General features: G+C 43.7%; 1 protein-coding gene across 1 annotated transcript; it reads left to right on the forward strand.

The window, feature by feature from the left end:
• The first annotated feature begins 1,076 nt into the window (after positions 1–1,076).
• LOC119011876 (cyclin-Y-like) lies at positions 1,077–23,395 on the forward strand. The gene is made up of 12 exons (XM_037085318.1): positions 1,077–1,115; positions 2,080–2,617; positions 17,018–17,092; positions 18,057–18,074; positions 18,343–18,377; positions 18,711–18,805; positions 18,907–18,942; positions 19,466–19,523; positions 19,706–19,825; positions 20,353–20,519; positions 20,733–20,895; positions 21,107–23,395. Exons 2-12 carry the CDS (start codon positions 2,464–2,466, stop codon positions 21,221–21,223), a joined length of 1,038 nt encoding a protein of 345 aa, XP_036941213.1. The 5' UTR covers positions 1,077–1,115; positions 2,080–2,463; the 3' UTR covers positions 21,224–23,395.
• Positions 23,396–23,473: the final 78 nt, after the last annotated feature.

Genomic DNA, 23,473 nt, shown 5'->3' on the forward strand with positions numbered 1-23,473 from the left:
CTTGCTGCAGTCGGTGAGGACCTCTGCTGCTCGACACGCAGCACTGCAGCAGACAGCCCACATTTGATAAGGACACAAAACAGTTACACACAGTTAAGTTCTTCAGCTATCAGCTCACACAGACTGCTTTCATTGCACAACAATCGCTAAATGATGCGCAAGCCACTAATTACGTGACCACCATGATAGAAGTCCTCTTAAGGCCTCGTGGTGCCTCAGACGAGGCGCTCCTGAGACGACCACCGGCCGAATCTAACAACCAGCAGCATGAGAATCACACTTCTGCAGCAGCTTCTGTCACCCTCCATGTGCACAACCAAGTGTGACATGTGAAGAGAAGCCGTCCCAACTGTGCACCATGACACCTTCCTGCATTATTCATTGAACATTGCGGCTGCGAGCAACAGTCACAGAACGCATGTAGGCAGTGACGAGACGTGGACATTTTAACTAGCAGACGCATGTTAACCTTAATAAGATAACACACCGTTTGTTGAGTTTGTTTGAAGTTTACTGAACCACTTTAAAGAGCCAGTAAGTATTTGGTTACATGTGTGCATCTGCATTTGGTTCATGGCTACCCAGCATGCACTGCTCATCCATGAAGTGCTGGTTGTGTGCACCCTGAGAAATGAACGCAAAGCGTCCACAATCTAAAACTAAGCACACTAGTAAGGTTAAAGGAGCACTACGTAGTTTTGTCAGAAGAGCAAGATCTTCACCGACTGAATATACAAACTGACCTTCTGTATTTCATCTATATGTGGCGGACCCCGCCACCTTTCTAGCCTCAAACAGTTTTTCATCTTGTTTATACATCGATGGAGAAAATACAAATATTCCTGAATTTGTATTGTTACCTCACTTGTATCGTAAATATTACAGTTCTGAGTTTGAATTTCTTCTCCAAAACTGCATAATGCCCCTTTAACTGCAGGATCTGAATGAAGAGCAACAACAGAAACAAAAACAGAGGAAAGTCTTCCACGGACTCGTGTTGCAGCGGTCGATTGTTACACCCCAGTGACGTCCTCACCGTGTTGACTCGTGTTAACCTCAAACACGATACTGCATCGTTGCCATGGATGATGTGAATACACTCTGTGATGCTGCAGGTGAACAAACTGTGTTACAGATTCTTATCTTTGTGTACATGCTGATGAAAAAAAATCAAATGCTTTTATTTTGGTGGTTTTTCATGAAATCTCACATCACCAACATATATTCAGGACATGTCTCATGAAATATAAGACTAACAGTTTAAAAGTCTTCATTCTTTATGATGTAACTTGATTGTTTTCTGATTTGTGGCATTCAGACGGTGTTGGCCAGCAGATGTCACAATTTTAACAGTTTTATTATTCACAGTGTGTTTCACGGCAGAAATTCCACTGGGGGGATTTAAATCTGTGGGCATTTAACTCAAACACAGTTTATAATGTGTGGATGCTTCCTCAGAGAGAGTGTCACCTCTGCTCACTTCCTCCTGCCTAAACATGTTTTGGGTGTTTTGCAGCTTTGGTTCACCATGATAACAGCTGTCTAAGTGAGGTGGATGACAGGCCAAATTATCAAATAAACAATTATGTCAAACTTACAAATGTTCAAAAAGTCATAGGTGAAAAAAACTTGGGTTGTTGCCTTTTGACATCTTGAGGATTTGTCGATTATTTCAACCCTTCAGCATCTCTAGAGGCACAAAAAAAAAAAAAACCCTTTCATCGCATCTTTTTGCCAAAATCCCCCAAATAACTCACTAAAACTCCTTCTCTATAACCTGATCCTGAATATAGAATAGACCCTAAGCATGGAAGTAGGTTTAAAAGACAAAAAAAACCTACAAACTGTATTGGAATTCAGTTCAAATGCTGGATAGAATAAATCAACTCATCTGACATGACAGAATATGTGCTGTCAAAGCCTCTAATGACAGAATAAATGGCCTGTAATAAAAAAATAAAGATCCATCAGCCTCAGACTGATTGTTAAACCAGCTCTAACACCTCCTCCACCGGCTCTGCTCTGTAGTTTTTTTTGTACCCACCCACTTGAACCGGAACCTTTTCTCTGGATTCGCAGCCCTCCCTATCGGCTCTCTCGTCCTGACAGCCAGCAGCCACAACACGCACCGCTCCTCACGCACCGTGCGCCCCGCAGCCGCACATCTCTGCCCCGCAGCCCGGAGCGGGAATGCGTCCCGCTTTGCCATGCCAGGTCGGCCGGTCCACACATCAGCTTCTACCGGTGGAAGTGACATATTCATCCTCCTGTGACAGCCTCGACGACTGACAAGCATCCAGCGGCGCTGCTGTAACGGATGCACCCTAATGCGCTCTGGTGATCCGCGGTGACCGGCTCGCCTCGGTGGGGTTGGTGGCCCATCGTCTCGGAGGAATAAGGATCGTTTACACCCACCTCCTACCTAGTTGTGTGTGTGTGTGTGTGTGTTGGGGGGGGGTAAAGATGGGGAGCACGACCTCTTGCTGCGTGTCCGCCAGCCCCAAGCTCCGCAGAAATGCTCACTCCAGGCTGGAGTCGTACCACCAGGAGTCGGATCTGAGCAGGGAGGAGACGGGATGCAACCTGCAGCACATCAGCGACCGGGAGAACGTCGACGGTAAAACAAACAAACAAACAAACAAACAAACAAAAAAACCAGGATGAGTGTTCAGGCTTTCAGCAGGGCATGTGACAGGAGTGATGATAAGAAGAAAGCAAAGTGATGGAAGTGGTTTTGGAGTGTTGCAAGAAGGAATGATAGTTGTGTTGTACTTCACTGAGCCACAGAGAGGCCACTGCCAGTATATGTATATATTAATATCATCATTAACAAAAGGAAAAGCTACAACAAGAGATGCTAATGGTGCTGAATGGTTCCTAAATACCAAATAATGTAACTTATATTGGACTGAAATAGAACATTGTAGAGGAAACTCACCAAAACATGACAAATCATCCGAGCTCTTCTATAAAAGCACCTTAAAACAATTAAAAAACCCAATACAAGCTGACACTTAACACCTCAAATGTGCTTATTAAATGTGTTACAACTTGATTATAAACTTAACTGACCAGTAAACATCAAGTATCTTTTGGACAACATGTACCAAAACAATCACTTGAAGAAATATTGGCAAAGTATGTTTCTGGAAAGTTTCAGTCTGTATTTTTTCCCCTCTGCCACAGCTCCTTTGTGCTGTGGTGAGCTGTGGTTTAGGCACAATAAGCACCAGTTAGGGTTAGAAAAACATCGTGGTTTGACTTGAAATTCCTGATTTTGACGGCCGACCGTCACAAACGTGGCTGGTTGTCAGTCTCTAAATCAAAAAATATCCAGTGGATTCACACTTACAGATGCTGAAAGACAGACTGGAAATGCATTTGCCGGCTTTCCATCATCGTCCCCTCCCATCTTCCAATATGAAAATGAGGTAACAAACATGTAACGTTGTTGTGATATGACTCGTTTTGTACAAATGTCAATAAGATACAGAGCCTACGAGACGTATGTGAGGTTACTGCTACATGTTTATCCTGGTGACCGGGCTGGGATAGATAGATACAGACGTCAGTATATCGACTAACCGATATATCAGTCGGGCTCTTAAACCTGAACACAGTATTGAACAGTAAATACGCTGTTCAGCCCTCTGAAAATATAAAAACTAAATATATCCGGCATGTTATAGACTGGTGACACTGTAGGCTGTATAATAATACTGCTAACAGCCTTCAAAATAAGAGGCGTGTCAGTGAAAGTCTGAGTGTTGGATGATGACTCCTGACCTCCCCGACTCGCTCATTTCCTGTAAGAAGCGCCTGCTGCCTCTGTTCACGCTCGTCTCTCTCTCTCTCTCTCTCTCTGTCATATCGAGCGAGTGGCAGAAATACATTATGTCAGCCATCAGTACAGCCGGAGCACATGCAGGAGTCGTGTGTGTGTGTGTGTGTGTGTGTGTTTTGTTTTTTTTTCGCTCCCATGTGTCCTTGCGGAGAGCGATATGGAGCCGCGGACAACATCCTGTTCACGAGGGCAGACTCCTTTTGTGCTGCTCTTTGTTTTCAGCCTGTGCATGAAAGAAACTGCAACTATGGAACGCAGCCCCCTCCACTGACACATGCTAATATGCATCACAATTGACCCATTCACACTGGAAAGTGTCTACTAAATGGGTTGCCTATTTCCAGCCAGCAAGCCGACCATTACGTGTAAATGGATTTTCTCAGAAACTGCAGAAGGAGACCCGTCAGACTCTCTCGCAGGCCAGCAGGGTTTGAAATGTAGTTGTTTTTTTTTTTTTAGCATAATACACCATCAGAACGTCGGCCTTCACATCAGGTCAATTATTAATGGGGCTGTGAAAGAATCAATATATACTGTACACGCATTTCATTTTTTAGATCTTGTCTTGAGAGTGTAGGCCGCTGGTAACACTCGACAACATCTATCAGAGCCTCTGATGGATGGTCGCTCCCGGCGTTAAGGAGTTATCACACCAGCGGTGAAGTACAGGCATCTAATTTTTTTAAAGGCCGGCTGATCTCAGTGTCAGTCTTAAGAGAGAGGCTGGTTTCTAAATAAAGCTGCACTGATATAATTATAACTATCTTTCCTGGGTGAAAAGAACTGGAAAAACATCTTCTGATCTATTTATTCTGCTGTGGTTGTGTGACGGCATGACGGCAGTGATTAAAAACTGAAAATGACCGTTCAAACCAGGCATGTTTAGTGTCGCCAGTAACTCTTTTAAGGGTTCGGTGGGCCTGAAACTGACTTGGTTGTCGTGTTTGGGCTGAATTTTCTATTTCTGTCTTGTTGCAACAATGTGCTCATGCTCTGTTCAGGTGTAGACACAAAAAGCACCTGGTCAGGGTTTGGAAAAATCATGCTTTGGCTTTGAATTACCAGTTTTGGTCGCCACAGTTAGGAATAGAGATGGTCCAACCTGCTGTGAAATAGCTGGTGATATCTCCAGGTGTAGTTAAAAACTTCCGGTGTCTTCACTCTGACTGCGGCGGCTTGTTTCTTTGACGTAACGTTTGGTACAAATGTCAAACTAGGTGCTGCCTGTGTTTTGCACTGCTTACATTACATCCTGGAGACTTGGACTGAGGTCAAACATCGGCTCTTCGTCTGATCACATGTAAAAGGTGAAAGTGTTCCTGTTCTGAATGCCTCAGTTGAGGTTGGGGTGACTTGCTAGCTGTCATAGCCTCGTCCTGTTTGCTTCCCTGTCAGCTTGTCACTCAGCTGGTCAAACGTAAAGGTCAGTGCACCTCAAGTGTAACTGGGTCGAAATTGCTGCCAACTCCGCGGCTAAACCCCTTCACTGTTCTCAGCAGGTAGAAAGCAGCTTGGCCTGGGTCTTGAGGAGATGTAGCATTGTAGCTTCAGGCTTTTCCTTAACCGAACACTTGCTATAGTGCTATGCACACAATCTGAACACAAGTTATTACTGAAAGGAATCGGCTACTTGCATTTTTTTAAAGAAAAAACACATCAGAAACGATTCAGATAGTTAATCGATCGGGGATGTTGTGGTTCTCTCAGACAGATAAAAACAATCAAGGATAAAATGCTTAAATGGGTAGTCAGATATACTTAGGCGGTCGTTAATATACTCGGGCTTACAGCCCAAGTACAATATATGTGTGGGAAACACTGCAGATTCATGCCCAGTCACAGGGAATCATCTCAAAACAGAAAGTTCAATGGAAAGTGAACGTTGTACACAGTCTTGTTGTCCTTCAGTGCAGAAAAATAAAGACGTTCAGGACTGATGGTTGTTGGTGTGTTTTCCTGTCACTGCCTCAGCTGAGTGGATCCCTTTAACAGCACTGTCAGCATGGTGGTAGACCTGCTTTCTACTGAGCAGTGATGTAACTTCCCCTTGTAAACCTGAGGAGTGTATGCCACTTACATAATGTATGCCTTTGGTGATGATGCTATTAACCGGAGTGCTTTGTGTTAAAGGGAGTGTTTATGTTGTTGTTGTTGTTGCGGCTCCATCGTACCTGGAGGGGCTGGTGTGATATCGTTGACGACATACAAATTTTTTTTTTTAATAGACGTGTTGGATTATTACCTCTGAGCGTGGAGCCAGATGCTCCACTAGCAGAGGGGGAAAAGTGATGCGAGGGAAGGTTCAAAAGACAGATGACTGACAAGTCGACCGGCGCTTCTTGACGGGGATAAAGACGACGTGTGCTGAGGCGCCGTCTGTCTCAGCGGGTGCACTGATTGAAAGCGGAGCGTGTCTAATGTGTTGGCTCTATTATGAGTTCACAGACAGTATGATGGAGATTAGCGGGCTTCATTATGATCATGCAGCATCAGAAAACCCCCTCCCCAAGAAGAAAAGCCCGGAGAGGCAGCTGTGAGCCTGTGTCAGAGCAGATAGGAGAAGCCACCAGGGACCGACCATCGCCAAGAATTAACGCTTCGATTAAGAGTGTGACGGTGCTTTCAAAGACATCATCTGTTCCTAATTGAATGCGCTAGCTACTGCGCAACAGAAAAAAGTTCACGACTTATAAGTCAGCTTTTATGCAGTACAGTTTGAATGTGAGATGTGCAAAGAGGTCGACCAGCACCGTGTCAAGTGTAGAGTCAACACACGAGGTCATAACGCCTGCTACGCACGTACGTACGTCCCACACTTGTGAACATGATATCTGGTTGAGGGAATTTCTTCAAATTTGGTGCAAATGTTCAGTTGGACTCAAAGATGAAGTGATTAGAATTTGGTGGCCTGAGGTCAGAGGTCAAGTGTGACCTCGCAAAAAAAACACAGTTTTGGTTAAGCCTCAAGAATTCATAGATAATTACGATAAAATCTTACACAAAGGTCTGAAGAAGTTATGACATTTGCTATCCAAAGTGACAGGGGGTAAATGCACTGTGATAGAAGTTTTTATGATAAATGTTAGCATTATTTGGCACCAAAGCTCAGGAGCAGCAACTTGACAGCAATCACTAGACGGTAATTCTAGTTTTTCAATTGATTTGCAAATACTTAAGTTTTGAAAATATCACTAAAAATAAATACGCAAATATGGACATTTTGCAAAACCAGCAAATATTTGGCATGTTTGTTATGAAAACTGTTGTTCATTCATTTTTTATTGGCCGAATCATAGAAAATATGATTAGATCAACAGTAAAGCATCGCACAACTATTGAATCTAGTCTGATGTAGAGCTTAAGATCTTGAACCTGAACCCGACGGGACCAGACAGGTTCGGTCAGGTGATGCGATTACGTTAGCGCGATAAATATGCGAAAATGGATGCTGAGGAGGTGAAACGGAGGCTGGCCTCTGGCGATTATGTTTTGGTTGCCACCGGCAAAGAAAGCAAAGTCTGAGGTGTAGGAACGTTTTGACCATGTGCATAATGAGAACAATGAGCCAGTGGGTTACGTAAAGTGAAAAAATATACAACATTCTGTTAAAGCGTGACAGCCAAACGACAGAGAATTCATCGCTGATAAGGCATGTTGATCGAAGCCTTCAACACCTGCCAGCGCCTGAGATGTTACGATGATCCTGAGGACTTATTTCATTTCTGTTCCAGCTTCCAAGTGGCCTTTAGCCTTCATCAGTCATGAATTAATGATGTTAAAAAATGTATAAATGACCCATTCTTGACAAAAGGCAAAAGAGCTGTGTGTGTGTGTGCACATTTGAATAATGTCGGGCTGCAAACGGGTTCAGGCTTTTAAAAAAGCTGTCAATCAAAATGTACTTGTTGTGCCTAACTTTTAAGGCCTGATTACAGCTCTAGCCTGATGCCTGAAACTGACAAAGAAACTGAAAGCTCTTGTTAGTAATGTTGAGAAAATGCAACTGAATTAATCGTCAGTTGTTGTCATGTTTTACTTCAGTATGCAGCTATAATATGAACACAGAGTCACAGTTTGTCTACGAGGACGTGAAAACCAGGAGGAAATGACAGGAGGTGGATCAGCGTTCTGAATGTGTGAAGTACGGCCCTCGCTTTTGATCTCCAGTCTTACAAGCTGCTTAGTGGGTGATATATTATTTCTTGTTCTGGACAAGCTGTCACACAGGAAACAGGATTACAGGATCCAGCGAGTCATGGTGCACCTGCAGGTGTCATCAGAAAAGGTGCATTTTGGCACCACGTGCAACACTCGATGATGTGCGCTGTGTTATATTAGAATTAGTTATTTGTGCAATGAAACCAGCGTCAGAACAGTTTCAGTGTCTGTAAAGCTGCACCTTGATTAATGTTTTCCCATCATGCCTTGAGAGCAGACAGCGGTGTGTCTCTCAGTCTGGGCTATTATGTCACTTTAGGGGGGGATTTTAGTCTCTGTGTCCCGAAATGACGTCGCAGCACCGCCTGTTTTTAAGGAACTAGATAATCGCTCCACTACATAACACCATCATTTCACTGACCCGGGGCCTTGAAGCCTGTCCAGGGCTCAACTGCTGGATAGGGTTTCAGAAAAGAGCTTAATTTGGGAGAATGAAGGTTTTTTTTCTGCTGAGCAGGGCTTTCAAATTTGTTTTTTGTTTTTTTTTTTAAGATTATGTCAGCATGTGTAATCATCCTGTGGAGCTGTCGGGGGTTAAGAGCCTTCATGAGCATCTTTTAGAGATAAGCATCCTGTTTCATGTGATAACATTTCTGCTCAAAAAGCTTTCTTACTCTGAGACTAATGTGCCTGCGACAAATATTGGGGCACTGTGTTAATATGAGAAGACAAAAAGACAAAGTCTCTGTTGGATTGGAGCTCATTCATGGGCGCTCAGGAAGTCAGTCACAATGTTTTATGGGTGGACGCAGAGATAAAGCTGTTCTGGGATCTTTGACAAGTGATTTGACAAGTTGACATATGCAGAGTGTTGCAGCACCAGAGAGGAGATGCTGTATATATATATAGAGAGAGACACCAACGCAGCTGACTTCCCACCCTGGAGGTGGAAGATGGATGGTGTGAGGGAGACAGAGAGACAAAGACGTCATATGATCTGCCTTTTCTTTTGACAAAGCCTGCTGTGTCTCGCTCTTAAGATGACTGTTGTTTCCGTGAGGCATCACACATCAGCTGATGCTCTTTTTAGGTGGTGTGGTGTTGGTGTGGTGAACTTTGTGTTGCAGTACTTTAGTCCTTTAACATTTCTTCTTTATCTTGCAGCAGACCATGGGAACCCGTAGTTATCAACCACTGTGTTTATACACTTTGTCCTCAGCGGTCAGTCACTTAGAAATCTCAGATAACTTCATCTTATCTGTCTTTTTACCTTTCAACACTTTTTTCCTAAGTATGTCGCCTGTGACTTGTAAATGTAGTGATATAATTTTACTGATTGCTGTTAAAAGCCTTGTAGTCAAGACTCCCAGGAAAGGAAAGGAAGTGTGTTAAGGCCTCACAAGCAGACTCGACAGACTACAACAATCTTTATTTAGTCTTTCTGGTTAAGAGTCAACAATAGGCTTTTAGGCAGAATCGGCAAACAAATTGGGTGACAAGGCAGGCAGGGCAGTACTCAAGAAAGAAACTAGACAGCAGCTGAGGTCAACATTGACGTTGGGGAGAATATATACTCGCACCAGCCTCTGATGGGGAACAGGTGTGTAGACATGTGACTAATCAGGTGATGGGTTAGGAAGCACAGGACTGCAGGTGGGCAGGTCAGGAGACGCAGGGTTGAAATGATAAGAGGTGATGAGCAAAGCTGTGGCAGATACGAAATGACCCAACAGATGCAACACAGAGAGTCAACTAGTCAGAGGAGAGAAGAGAAAGCTCCTGAAAACGATGTTGCAGCTTTACATTTCTTTAGGTCTGATTTTTTTAAATTTCATGTTGTGACAGTGCTGTGCTTACGGCCTGGTTTGGAAAACATCAAGTTTTGTCGCCACAAACACGGCTTGAAATGTAAAGCTGGCTCTTGAAAAACATCAGTTTTTGATTCAACGATCGTGGCTGGAAAAGGACCCGAAGTCTCGAACCTCCTGAAGTGAAAGTCAGCTCGTGTACATGTAACGTGAACATGATATGACATGTATCTTAGAAATGTGAATACGGGAAGCATTTGTGGTTTTGCAGAAATTTAAACTACCGAGCTGCTCATTATCTTGGTCAGAACAACAAACAACATGTTTGGTCCTGCGTGAGGATCCTTTTCATCAAGATCACAGCATGAGGTGTGTCACATGTCAGCAAACAGATAACACAGATGAAAAAAGTGAGAAATTGACTGTATTTTCATGCTTTTAGCAAGCTAGGTATGTCGTTAGGCTCTTTCCAGAATAGCTGGTACAGAAACAAATGCAGAATTGCTCTCCAGGTTTGAAAAACAAACACATTTTCCCCTGAAATAACTGCCCTCAAATGAAAATCTGTTTTCCAGCCGTGTGGTTTCTCAGCCATGATAGCAATCTTAAAGTTTGGTCCAGGGGGGGTTAAAGTATATAACACAGTTTTGCTGAAGTGGCACAACACAGCTGATTCTTTCCACTGTGTAAGCCACATCAGGCCGCAGTACTATTTTTACAGCAGCAGCCATGTGTTTGACCAGGGGCAGCTGACTGGCTCTGCTCACCATGATGGTGAAGTGGAAACAGCTCTATTAAAGGTTGCAGTCGGAAAATATTGTGGAAAAAAACAAAAAACAAATCGATGGCCAGGGAGCAGAAAACACAGACCTCCTATTTCTTCCTCTCTCTTTGTTTGATGGTGAAATTATTCCTTTCAGGGTCCTTTCAGGTATTCACAGGGGAGGGGCCGTGTTTGATTTATTGACTAGTGATGGGAGGGTAGATTAGTCCCTGGTCCACACGGAGACCACCTCATCTCACTAATTATCACATCAGAGAAGCATGTCGGCTTTGAGCCGTCGAGGCATAAAAACACTTGAAAGACAATCTGATTTACATGAAGGACGACATCTTACAGGACAGTGTCAGGTCTCATTACAGACACATCTGACCGGACCGACTTCCCGACCGGGGTGACAAGCTGGGTGAACACGTAGCATGTAGTCATAGGAAGGAAAGTTTAAAGGTGCAGTATGTAAGTTATGGTCGAAGTCATGCTGCAGACAGTAAGGGGGCAGCGTATTGCATCCCCTATGGTGATCAATAAAGGATTATCTTAACTTGTCTCACCAGAGTAATTGTTACCTGTAGCTAACGTTAGCTCAGATAACTGTGCAGCTAGCGGCCGTATGAGCTGACTCTGCCGTATGAACTAGCTGGGAGCTAGCTGATTAGCATGCTAACTTCAACAGATATCTCTGCAACACAGTTTGTGGACGTCTTTGACGTAAAGTGCCTCAACCTGTCGCTTAGCAGCCAATCAGCAGTTTGCACAGACAGGATCGGTCGTACAAAGGAGGTAGGATAATTGTGTGTGTGTGTGTGTGTGTGTGCGTGTGTGTGTGTGTGTGTGTGAGCGATCTGCTTTCCCAGGGAACTCTCCCTCTCGCCGGGTGCCGTGCTCACATGTATGTGCAGGTCAGTTGTATTTGTTTAAGCTGGCTCTGTTAGCACTCAGGACTTATGGTCTGTGTGTGTGTGTGTGTGTGTGTGTGTGTGTGTGTGTGTGTGTGTGCGTGCGTGTTGAAACAGTATGCGGGGGGTTAGGATAACATCCTCCTGCTGTTTGATGGCTGACATGACAATGCAGATGGAACAAGTGTGCAACATGAGAAAAAAAAAAAGGGATGTTATTAATCTCTCACTGACGCGACTGTGTTCATATTACAATAATCAATAAGCGAATCGTCGGAATCCTTTATAGTTCAGCTGCAACAACCGATGCCGCCCGACCAGACCTCGGCCTAGTTCTGGTACACGGCAAAGATTAATAAGCATGACTGAACAGTGAACATGTTCAATGACTTCATGGGAGCGAGCGCGGGTTCATGCTACCACGGACTCCAACAACAACACTGGGATCACATTCACGTCGGAGCACATCGTGGATGAAACTGAAACTCGAGACAGAAACAATCCCAGAAGGTGAAGATGCGGATACAGTAAATAAAAGACCCAGTAGTAGATTTTTCAAACAAAAATAAATGATCTTACTCAAATGTTTAGGCTAGTTTTAAGGCTAACTAGCTTTTTATTATAGAATTTTTAGCCCAAAATTGCAAAAATTAGCGTCCTCTCAGTCCAATTTTTACTCTCTTTTTAGCTCTCGTTTGGTTTCCTGACAAAGATATCTGGCTCTTAGATGCTCGGAGGTACATTTTCTTCAGTAGCTGCAGCTAGCCGTTAGCCTCTCTGCCATTGTCGGTGTCTGCAGGAAACCTCGGCTTGTTTGAGCTCAGAAAATGGCAGATATATTTGAGAGCTGTGAGATTAAACCGTATCTACAGTATATTATATTTTACAGATCAAACATAGTGTGTGAGGAGCTGTGTGGCCTGAATGAGCTTAAAGAAGACGACTCAGTGGAAAGATGACTTGAGAAATGTCTTTGGGCCTGTGTCTTCTGTTGTATCTGACCCTTTGAACGTCTGAATGAAATATTGCACTTGTTCTTTACAGTGTATGTTCTAATATCTCAGTCTGAACTTACAACAAAGCCCTGAAAGCCATTTGATCATCAGACCAAGTGTAAAGAATTGGGGGGAAAAGCACAGGACTGATCCTCAGACAGTGGTAACAGATAGCGGTGGCTGTGTTGCTGATGCTTCCATATTTAGGGAGACACTGACGCAGCAACTTGCTGTAAAGAAGCAGACACAGAATCCAAACCAGCAAGCACTCGTCCATCAGCGGCCCTGTTCGCTGCCTGCCTGCCTGCGAGCCGTGCAGCAAAACAAGGAAACCGATGTCGAGCGAAGGGAAACGATCCGGATCCTGTTGATCGTCGTTCAGTTTATCTACGACAATTATTGTGACAAACTGAAAATGATTGAGGGACATTTTTTTTTTTTTAACAAGTGCCAAATAAGTTCAATATGAGAAAGACAATATGTCAGTTGTGGATCGGTTCATCAGGAGCAGGGTGCGCCTGTTGTTAATTCATTATGTAAGAGCAGTATAGCAGACAGGTCGGCCTGCCAGCTGATAGGTTAGCCGAGCTTCTCCCGTTTCACTGTGCAGATGCTGACCGCGACTCTTCGTTAAAGTTTACTTGCGGTGATGAATATCACATGGCAACACTCGACACCGGCTGCTGTGCACTCTGGGATTTCCAGCAGGTAGGCCCAGTAGGTCAGGTCCTATCAGATTTATACAGAAATGCTTTTATCGGTCAATCACGGAGGACGTGTGGCAACACGTTTGTTTGTCCAACACCTTACAGAACACAAGAGCAAGTCGTGCTTCATGTAAGACACAGAGGTTTACATATATTATATATTTTAATCAGTGATGGTGATAATTAAGTGCAGAAAACAACCTCTGGAAACACAATAAAGAGGGAATTTGAAATGAACAATGAATAAAATTAAGATTGAATAAACAAGAAACAACTTTGTACACTGAGATGCAGAAAAGACGTCACAGCTGTTCTTTGTTTGGGTTTCATGGATCATAATGTTTTCTTGCAATAACTTTCCTCTCTACAATCCCATTAACTTGCTTTTATATCCAACACTGAAGCAGCAGCATGATCTGCAGAGAAGTGCAGATTAATATGATAATCCAATAATTTGATTTACGCTGGATATTTGGCCTGACATCAGTGTGACCCTTCAGTAATACTGCAGTCTTGCAAGGCGTATTTCATGTATACAGCATCATTGTGGATTTGCATGAATCCAAATGATGTGGTCAACAAGTCTGTTTTTTGAATAGTGAAAACGTTTCTTTGTCGTGGCTCGTTGTGGACTGGAGTGAACAGCTGACTGTCAGCCTGAGACTCTATTTGACACCTGCGTCACAGATTTGACGGGTCAGTGGCACCTGACGGAAACGCCTCCACGCTGACGGGAAGTGAGTGTTTGTGCAGCGACATCTGACTGTGTTTCTTTTTCCTGAAGAAGGTCATTGTCCACGAGACACATACATCAGCACGTAAAGACGAGAAGAAACGCTGCATTGTGTCGATGCTCAACGGAGCGAATTTAACAAGGCTAACGTGATGTCAGGCCACATGACACACGTCATGACTTGTTGCCTCAAATCCACGATGATCGCTGTACGTGAGAAAGACTGGATTAAAGAAGGGTCCCAGTCCACAACCAGCCAAATATCAAACATATATACAATTATTGGATTATTGATAATAATATACAGTTATCTGCAGATCATACTGCTGTACTGTGTGTTCAGATATCCGTTGGCATGATCATCAGGCATAAGCAGTACAAATAATCCTGGGCTGTGAAGGCTCATGTAGACAGATGTGTAGGGAAAAATATGCATGGAAAAGAGAAGAGAGATCATTTTACTTGCAAAAAACTTTATGTTGGTCCTTTTAACCCTCATCAGGTAAAAGGATTGTCTGTTTCACCTGTTGAAGGTCTCTAATAGATGGGATCTCTCTCTCCTCTTGTCCATGTATCGTCATTTAACATTGAAGCGATGGCTCAATATTATCTTAAACATAATCTGTGCAGACACAGAAACACCTAAAGCTGCATTCTGCAAAGATAAGTTGTAGATTTGTGAGCACGGTGATGTAAAACAAATCCACTCGAGTGCTAATTTCAGTTGCAGGACGTCCACGAGCAGTTCTCCTGATACCAGCATGTATTTTAGAATATCAGACCCTCGTGTTTTCTTGGTCCATTTCAAATCCTTTATGTTTAAACTCTCATTCCCACAGGGTCGCTGATCTGACACACGCTGCTCATTAACATCTAATATGTGCAAGTGTTGAAATGGGCCGGACGCGGCGATACTCCTGATTACTGTTGCATAAGGTGCTCAACCGACACAAGTCTAATCCAAGCTCAAGCCTGGTGGGGGCTGCCGGGGCCAGAACCAATCAGATGTGTTTCTGAAAACAGTAAAAACAGCCAATGTGTTCCGGTTCTGGAGGGTTATCTGCTGGGGGGGGGGGGGGACTAAGTCTCAGGGTTCAAATGAGTTTAGCAAGCACACAAAGAATTTCTCTTTTTACTTCTGTTTTCAGCGGTTGCACAGATGTGTCCAGCGGTTTACTCGGCTCTTTTATCAGATCCTGACCAGCAGGTTTGTCAGGTGAAAGTCTCACAGAATCACGTCCTGATAGCAACATGAGTGCACACACGCTATAACGATTACATGTGCACACAGTCACACCCGTCACTTCCATCGTTCTCACAGCCTTCTGTGTCGTTATTCATTCATCACTCTGTCCACTGAGCCACGTCAGCTTCATATTTACATGATATAAAACGTGTTCCTGCTGTCGGACTCGAGTGCTTCGCGCCACACAGGAAGTTTAAAAGACCATAAATTGAGTCGGAGCAGCGGGTTTGGAGATAGCGTGATTAAAACGAGCGAGTGTTGTTCCTGCTGTTGCCAGGCAGAGCCATTCGTATTCAGCTGAGTGGAGCCTGCAGGGTGGTCTGGTGCTTAAAAACAGAGGCCTGTTTGAACAGACAGCGAGCGACTCTGGATGGGATTGTCAAGACGCTTCTGTTAGATAACAGCAGTGACATTTTTATTCTCACTCCCTCCTCAGTCAGTTGGTCCGCACGGCAGCTGCTGTCACGGAGACAGATGATCGGCTCCGCTGCTCTCCGAGCGTCTTCGTCGTAATCAAATCGGCCTGGATCTTAATCTGGGTCTGTTGCAGTCATATCGTAGGAGTCGGATCTTCTGGCAGTGCCGACTGCATGCCGGGCATTTTTAAATGCTGATTTCACTGAAAGCGACTTGAAAATTTGGAAGTATCTCTCTCAGTGGAGCGTGCTTCTGGGTTTCATTGTTTAGACTATGAGGGCAAATTACTAAGGATGCTCTCCTGTCAGTTACAATCATGCTGCTTTTTCAGAAAGATCTCAGTGGAAACATTTTCTTGTGTGTAATCAGAGTCGGACTACATCACACTTTGGTCCTGGCTTTGGAGAGACCGTCGTCCTTTTCAGTTAATATTTATCCACTGTTATCCATCTTATCAACGCAGCTCACTGCTATTTACAAGGACACGAGGCAACAAAGCATTTGGCATGTATGATGAGGGCGCATATTTGGAGTGCTTCCCCCGGTTTATGAGATGCACACACACACACACACACACACACACACACACACACACACACACACACACACACACACACACACAGCGGCTCACAGCCCTCAGGCCCTGATGAAGTCCAGATTAGCTTTTGTTCGATGGGAGCATGAATCATGGCCTGGATGTGTCTGTGAGTGCAGAGGAACAATAAATAAACATGCGGTCCTGCAGAGGGAAACACTCAGAGAGCGTCAGGACTCACTGGATGCCTGCGTGCTGCTGTTCACGTCGACACCCGCGACAGCTGCAGCGCGACTCCTGCCCGCTCTGTCTGTTTGCCTTCGATAATCATCAGTAAAAACTGAGGCGTGATTTTCCTGCATCCCTCTTTGAATGAGCGGGAAAGCACGAGGAGGGAAAAGAGAGGGAGGGAGGGAGAGGAAAGTGAAAGAAAGAAACTCCTCCTCACCTGCTGTGACTTCTTCTGCAAACATTAAAACTGTGAAGTGAAAATGCAAAACACACTCACGGTGATCATGCTAATGCTCTGATGTTTAGAAGGAACGTCGTCATCTTAACATTTGCTAGCCTTGTGTTAGCATTAAACCCAAGGCTGCATGACTGGCATATAAGAGGCCGGTGTTTGGTTGTGAATCAGTGAAAGTGTTTTGGGGGTTTTAAAGTGTAAAGGCTGCAATCACCAGACATGTGCTGCTAGCGCAGCGACAATCAGTACCCTGCAGGAGTAACGTGGCCATTTGTTGGGATGATGAGCCGGTAGAAACTGCACATTTCTGTCCTCTAACACATAAAACATTTTCTGTCGCTGTGCTTTCATTGGAGGAACATTTAAAGTGGACTGCAGACATGTGTTTCTGATCATTGTGAACATACTTTACGCTTTGTGTGTGTTGACAGAGCTCAATATGGCGTACAACCCCTCGGACCACCCGCGGGCCAGCACCATATTCCTCAGCAAATCCCAGAACGATGGTGAGTAGCTGTGTTACGGTTTGACTGACTTATGAGTTTAAGAATTGAAATCAGCGACACCAAGTGAGTCTGTCTGAGGAAGAAACACTTCATAACGAGACTCTGGAAAAGAAAAGAAAACTCCAAAATACACAGGAGATCCCGACTCAGAGCGTTTTTTTTTCTTTGTGGCGAGCTGATGTCTGCAAATTTATGCTGTTGCCCAGAAGGCATCTGACTGATAGCTCCGGCGTCCTGTGGGGGGTTCAGTCACACTGTGACGGAGGAGATATTAACGTGTTTCTCAGAGACATAAACAACACAGCATGAGACCGTGTTTTCTACGAGACTGGGGGGAACAAACAGGAAGACAAAGCAGCCTTTGTGATGTTTAAAGTAGCTGATGAATAAATGCTATTTCATTTCATTGCTGCTGATGTGAAGCGATTTACCACATCAATTATGGCTCCAGACACTTAATTCAAAGCAGTTTGAGCTGCATATCTTGAAAAAATGGTGCAAGATTTGAGGAAATAACATTTAAGTTGTTTTATTTAGCTTTGGTTTTTGTCTTTTTTTGTTGACAATATAAAGAAAAATGATTGTAACTTCTTGCGCCCTGTCAGTCAGAGGCTCCATATGTCTATGAGCTGTGAGCAGTTGGACCTAAAACCGATCCTCCCCTTCTCAAACTGTTTAAAGTTCGGTTAGTTGTAAAGTCTGAATGAGTCAATAAGTTTCCTGCGGAAAAAGCAAATGTGAGAAAAGTCAGATAAATGAAAATGTTTGTGTAGCAGAGATGTTTTTGTCTCCCTCTCTGACCTGCAGGCTCAGAACCGCTTCTCTACTCGACCGTGTTTGCTTACTGTAGTTTATATTCTTGATTTTGGATTTTACATGTATGACTCCCGTCATCACATTATCAGAATCAGTGTCTGTACTTCAGCTGGAATAAGGTTTGTTATTGGTTCCTCTTTCTTTGCAGAGGCGCCCTACAGGAGCGGTGAGTAGTCCTGAGTGTGTCGTTGACTCCCTCTGGTGGTGTAACAGCTCTGTGTCGTCCTGCTTCTCTAACCTGTTATTTAAGTGTGACCAGCTTCTGTCCTCTGCTGAAATAAACACGTTATAAGTGTGTTTTCTCCTCACTGTGCTCTGCTTCTTGTGTGCTTTTTTCCTGGATGATAGCTGCAGTTATTATTTTATTTCTTTTGCTGCTGTCAGTGCAGGAGAAATGAAATGTACTGACCGACCTGTCCTCCTTTCTCCTGCAGTGAGAGATAAACGGAAAAGCCTCTTCATCAATAATGTAAGTGTGCAGTTATTTCTATCACTCTCTGCAAATTCAGCGCACAAAATGTGTTACTTCTTATTCAAATAGCCCAATTAAAGCTTTCAGTCACAGTCAGCAGGTCTTTGTGTTGTTTCTGAATGGGCTCGCATGCTGTTTCACAAAAAGACGCTGAAAATGTAAAAAAAACAAAAAAACAAAAACCCCAAAACATTCTCAGGTCGCCTGATTCTCTTTCGCTCTGTGCACGGCAGCCTGGCATGCTTTATGTGGGTCAGATAAAAAACATGCTCACTCTAATAACAGTCACTGTGTGTGTGTGTGTGTGTGTGTGTGTGTGTGTGTGTGTAGCATGGATCGTCGAGGAGGAAATACAGCTCCTGCTCCACAATCTTCCTGGACGACAACACAGTGAGCCAGCCCAACCTCAAATACACAATCAAATGGTAAAAAACACGATGAAAAACTCTCCGTCACATCTAATTTAATCATCTACAGATCTGTTATTTAAACATGTTAACACATTTTATTTTCTTCTCTTTGACAGTGTAGCACTGGCGATTTACTACCATATAAAAAACAGGTGGGTTTAAAAAACAGGATTTACTATCGATCCCAAACTGTCATCTGGAATTTGGATTGTTTGCACAGACAACAGACTACAGTACATGTATATTCTGGCATTTTCACAGTATATATTTATAGTTTTATTTGCCTTTCTGTTTTGAATATCACCCCAAAAAATAGCTTGGTAGCTTCTCAACAATATCAGGTTTTCCCCTTTCCTATTACGCAGGTGTGTCTTTATGAATTTGGTAAAAAATGAATCTTTTAGTTAGACTTCTAAAAAGCCAAACACACGATCGGAACTCGTTATCATTAAAAGTAGTAAAGGAAGAACATACGATAGATTTTTTCTTACAAGGAAACAATACGATTTGCACACATTTCAGCCTATAAGAATATTTTTCACATCCATTAATTTACATTTATATCCTTACACCATTTTTACTACAGTGACCTGTTTTAGCATCTAGAAGCAGTAAATTAAATGTTCTTTAATTAAGATTTTAATCTACCATGTAACTGTTTATCTCTCCTGGCAGGGACACAGATGGAGGAATGCTGCTCGATATATTCGATGAGAAGCTTCACCCTCTCTCAGTAAGACTCTGTTGGTTTATCGTTTTCACATCGTGCACAGGCTGTGAAATCTGTCTCCGTTTGACGTTGTTAATATTGGGTCGGATAGATTTCTGTAATGTCAGTGTCACTTTCCTCGACCCTTCCTATTCAATTTCTCTCTTCGTCTTCCTCCCCTCATCTCTTGTCTTCCCTCCTTCAAGAAATCAGAGGTGCCGCTGGACTACAACCACAGCGACCCAGAGCAGAAGCAGATCTACCGCTTTGTCAGGACCTTGTTCAGCGCCGCTCAGCTCACCTCCGAGTGCGCCATCGTCACACTGGTGAGATTGTTTCGACCTCATCCATCCTCGTGTTACTCTAAAACGTTTGAATCAAAATGCAGCTTCTCTCGTTGGAAACAAAACAGAGGCAAAACAATAAAAGCATTGCCAAGTGTCTTCAGAAAACCTGTCAGGTGGAAGTGTGACAAGCCTTAAACTGTTCCCCTCACACACACACACACACACACACACACACACAGTTTGTGTTGAGGCCCGCGGGGGAAACTGCACCCTGATGTGTTGAGACAAGCCAGGGATGTGTGTAAATCGGCGAATGAGAGCGGTGCATCCCAAATACCGTGTCGTCTGTGTGCGTAGGCGGATCTCAGTCACCAGTTACAAATGCAGGATGTCATACGGGGAACGAATGAATATAAACCTCCTGACATCACTGAGCAGAGCGTGGAAATGAATTAGTTAGACGGATTAGATCATCCGACATTTGAGGACTTATTAGGTCACGATGGTGCAGATCTCGCACATGTAACTGTCATGTTAGTAATGGAAGATGTCACGTCGCTGTGCAGGTCTACCTGGAGAGGCTCCTGACCTACGCAGAGATCGACATCTGTCCGGGCAACTGGAAGAGGATCGTTCTGGGTGCCATCCTGCTGGCCTCCAAGGTCTGGGACGACCAGGCCGTCTGGAACGTCGACTACTGCCAGATCCTGAAGGATATCACCGTGGAGGACATGTGAGTTTATATTGTACTTTGTTAAGGAAAGCCCCGCTGGTGGAGACACTGGAGTGGTTGCCAGCAGGAGTATTCCCAGACAAGTGTGCAGCTTCATGAATGTGACTGAGGATGAGACTTGGACTTAAAACTGTCAGAAAGAGGAATGAATGTAACTGAAAGCAGAAAATCTTGATTTGGTGAGTGACCCTTCAGCTCATTCGTCTCCGACAGGAACGAGTTGGAGCGGCAGTTTCTGGAGCTGCTGCAGTTCAACATCAACGTGCCGTCCAGCGTCTACGCCAAGTATTACTTCGACCTGCGATCACTGTCAGAGTCCAACAACCTCAGCTTCCCCCTGGAGCCGCTCAGCAGAGACAAGGCCCAGAAACTAGAGGTGAGATTCAGCTCCATGTCTGTGCACACAAGACAAACATGACGACTCTCGGGGGCCTTAAATCCCAAACATGTTGCATTACAAAGAAATTCTGCAAAGAGCGTCTCTACAACCCCACACTAAGTTTAATTCTTTGTTCTATGCAAAGTTAAAAAGAGCTACTTCAATGACAGAAAAACACTTAAAACCCTTCTCCATGTCCTCTGTTCAGGCTATTTCCAGGCTATGTGACGACAAGTACAAGGAGGCACGGAGAGCCGCGAGGAAGCGCTCGGCCAGCGTGGACCATCTGTGCGGGATCAGATGGGTTCCTGCAATCCTCTCCTAACCTCAACTAATCTGCTGAGTACTGAACGCTGGCATCAGACTGCAGACAGTGAAGCAGAACGACACGGTTCTGTTGAAAAAAAAAAAACAAAAACACTTCAGTTTGGATACTGAGACGGGGGAACTTGGTGGAGCAGTGACTGAAACCCTTGGACTCACCTTCTGGACCTCAACACCCTCTAACTGGAGGCGACACAGTTCCTGTATCTAACTGAACACGATGCCTTCAGAGTGCCTCCACTCAGAAATGAGTTTCTGGTTGTTAAATCATCTGTTCGGATCGATCTGGCTTTGGACGGGTAAAGAAAAATCCTGGACGAGGCGGCCTTGAGAACTTCCAAGGACATCGTGAGCCTGTCCTGAAGTGTCGGCGGCGCTCTGCTCAGTGTTCTGGTTTGGTCCAGATGAATCTGTTTGGCTTAATTTGATGAAAACCTGCCTTTGAGACGAACTCTGCAACCTCACAAGGAAGCATGTTATTTATTTGAGTTGACTATGCGCACTTACATGAACAGTTGCAGCCGCCTCAACCCCGCGGTACGACGTGGAATCAGTAACACAACCGTAGTGTAGCACTGGAGTTTCTACCCGTTATTTATTCACTTTGACAGGTCTTGGTTAATAAACAAGTGTTAGTAAGTTTTTCCCCTTTGGAAAATCTTCATATTTAAAGGTTTACAGTATTCCTAGCGTACCTCTCAATACTCAGGTAGTCCGGTTCATCTTTGGATCTAATGCGATGCTCCACGTTTGAATTTACTGAGGGCTGAAAACTCAAATTATGAGCAGTGACACAATTACAGATGTAACCAGAAAGAATAAAGAGAATTGTCTCAGAGATACGTCACTGATACATTCCTATTTTGGGAGCTTAATTACAAGCTTAATCAAGTAATTAGCACCAGATTTCCTCAGACTGTCTGAGATTAAAAACAGGCAAGAGGTTCTAGTTGAACACTCATCAGATTTTGGAAACATCCTTTAATGACTCTGACAAAATAACTAAAGTGTTAAGTAAAGTAAGCGCCCCTCTCTGGTGACATCTAGTGGTACATGTCAGCGTTGCACAAAACTCATCATTTCAAGTTGTGGTGATTTTTAAAAAGGGTCAGTTCACCCAAATTCCAAAACAAAACACGTAGTTGTGGTATTTATGGGAAATGACGTGATGATTTGACATCACAGGAGGGTGTTTGAAGTTATCCAGCATCAAAATATACTTTTACTGTAAAACTCAAACCAACGGGATAATCACAGCAGACAGATGGATATACTGGTCTAACAAGCACACGCAGCTCTGCTTTTTTTTTTTTTTTTCAAAGAAAGAAATGTATTTATTCAGTATTATACAGCTAGATAACAAAACATTATATCTACATTACATTTGGAAACTCAGAAGTCTCGTCTCGTCACAGGGCTGTGATCAGTTTGACTTGAGGTTGAGTGATTTAACTTGGACTGAAGGAAAACACACATCAGTGCATGTAGTGAGAATTGTTGGGTTCTTCAGCAGCTCTCCTGAATGTTTAAAACACCAGGAGCTGATAAATTCAGGGGACACTCGCGCCTTCAGAAAGCTGGTGTGAGTGTAATAAATGACCGCATGAGATCAACAGTCCTACAAGAGTCGTGTGTGTTGTTTTCAGCAGGTGGTTTATTGTTGGAAAGTGTGATCCTCCAGTGATCTGCGACCTCGGCAGCCTGCGTGTTCTGCTGATCTGTCCGAGGAGAACAGCTGTAGCGTAACTCCTTCAAAATTCAGATCGGTCCGGATGACTGAAAGAATAAAAAGTACGACACTAGACGGCGTGTTCATGCGGCACAAATGTAAACTTTCATTGCCTTTGAAAGTCAAATTGTGATAATTTCAGCACACTTTATTTATATGATGTTCATTTTACACAGACGACCCCTGACTGCTGAGCCAAGTGCTGAAAACTGCTGACGGACGGATTATTTTGTATTTCGATTGTACATTTAATTTAAATCTAATTTGCTTCTGACAGCTGATCAGGTTTTCATGGTTTTTTTCTCTTCTTCCTCATTTGTCTGAAAAACTAAAAGCACTAGAATATAATTATTTTGCAGATTAACTTTGTATAAAGACTTCATTGTGAATTATTTATGGATGTGTTGATTTGTGTTTTTAATGAAATAAAACACTCTTGTCTAATAGTTCTGTGTTTTGTTCCACAGCTGCCGTTGACTTCATGTCTTTATGATGATCCTCGTGATGTAATTACCACCTTAA

The sequence above is a fragment of the Acanthopagrus latus genome, chromosome 21 (assembly GCF_904848185.1).
Source record: "Acanthopagrus latus isolate v.2019 chromosome 21, fAcaLat1.1, whole genome shotgun sequence".
Taxonomy (NCBI): domain Eukaryota; kingdom Metazoa; phylum Chordata; class Actinopteri; order Spariformes; family Sparidae; genus Acanthopagrus; species Acanthopagrus latus.

Coding starts and splice junctions, on each gene's coding strand:
- LOC119011876 (XM_037085318.1), top strand. CDS start 2,464: ATGGGGAGCACGACCTCTTGCTGCGTGTCCGCCAGCCCCAAGCTCCGC. Junction 2,618..17,017: donor CGACCGGGAGAACGTCGACG/GTAAAACAAACA, acceptor GTGTGTTGACAG/AGCTCAATATGGCGTACAAC. Junction 18,943..19,465: donor TACTACCATATAAAAAACAG/GTGGGTTTAAAA, acceptor CTCTCCTGGCAG/GGACACAGATGGAGGAATGC.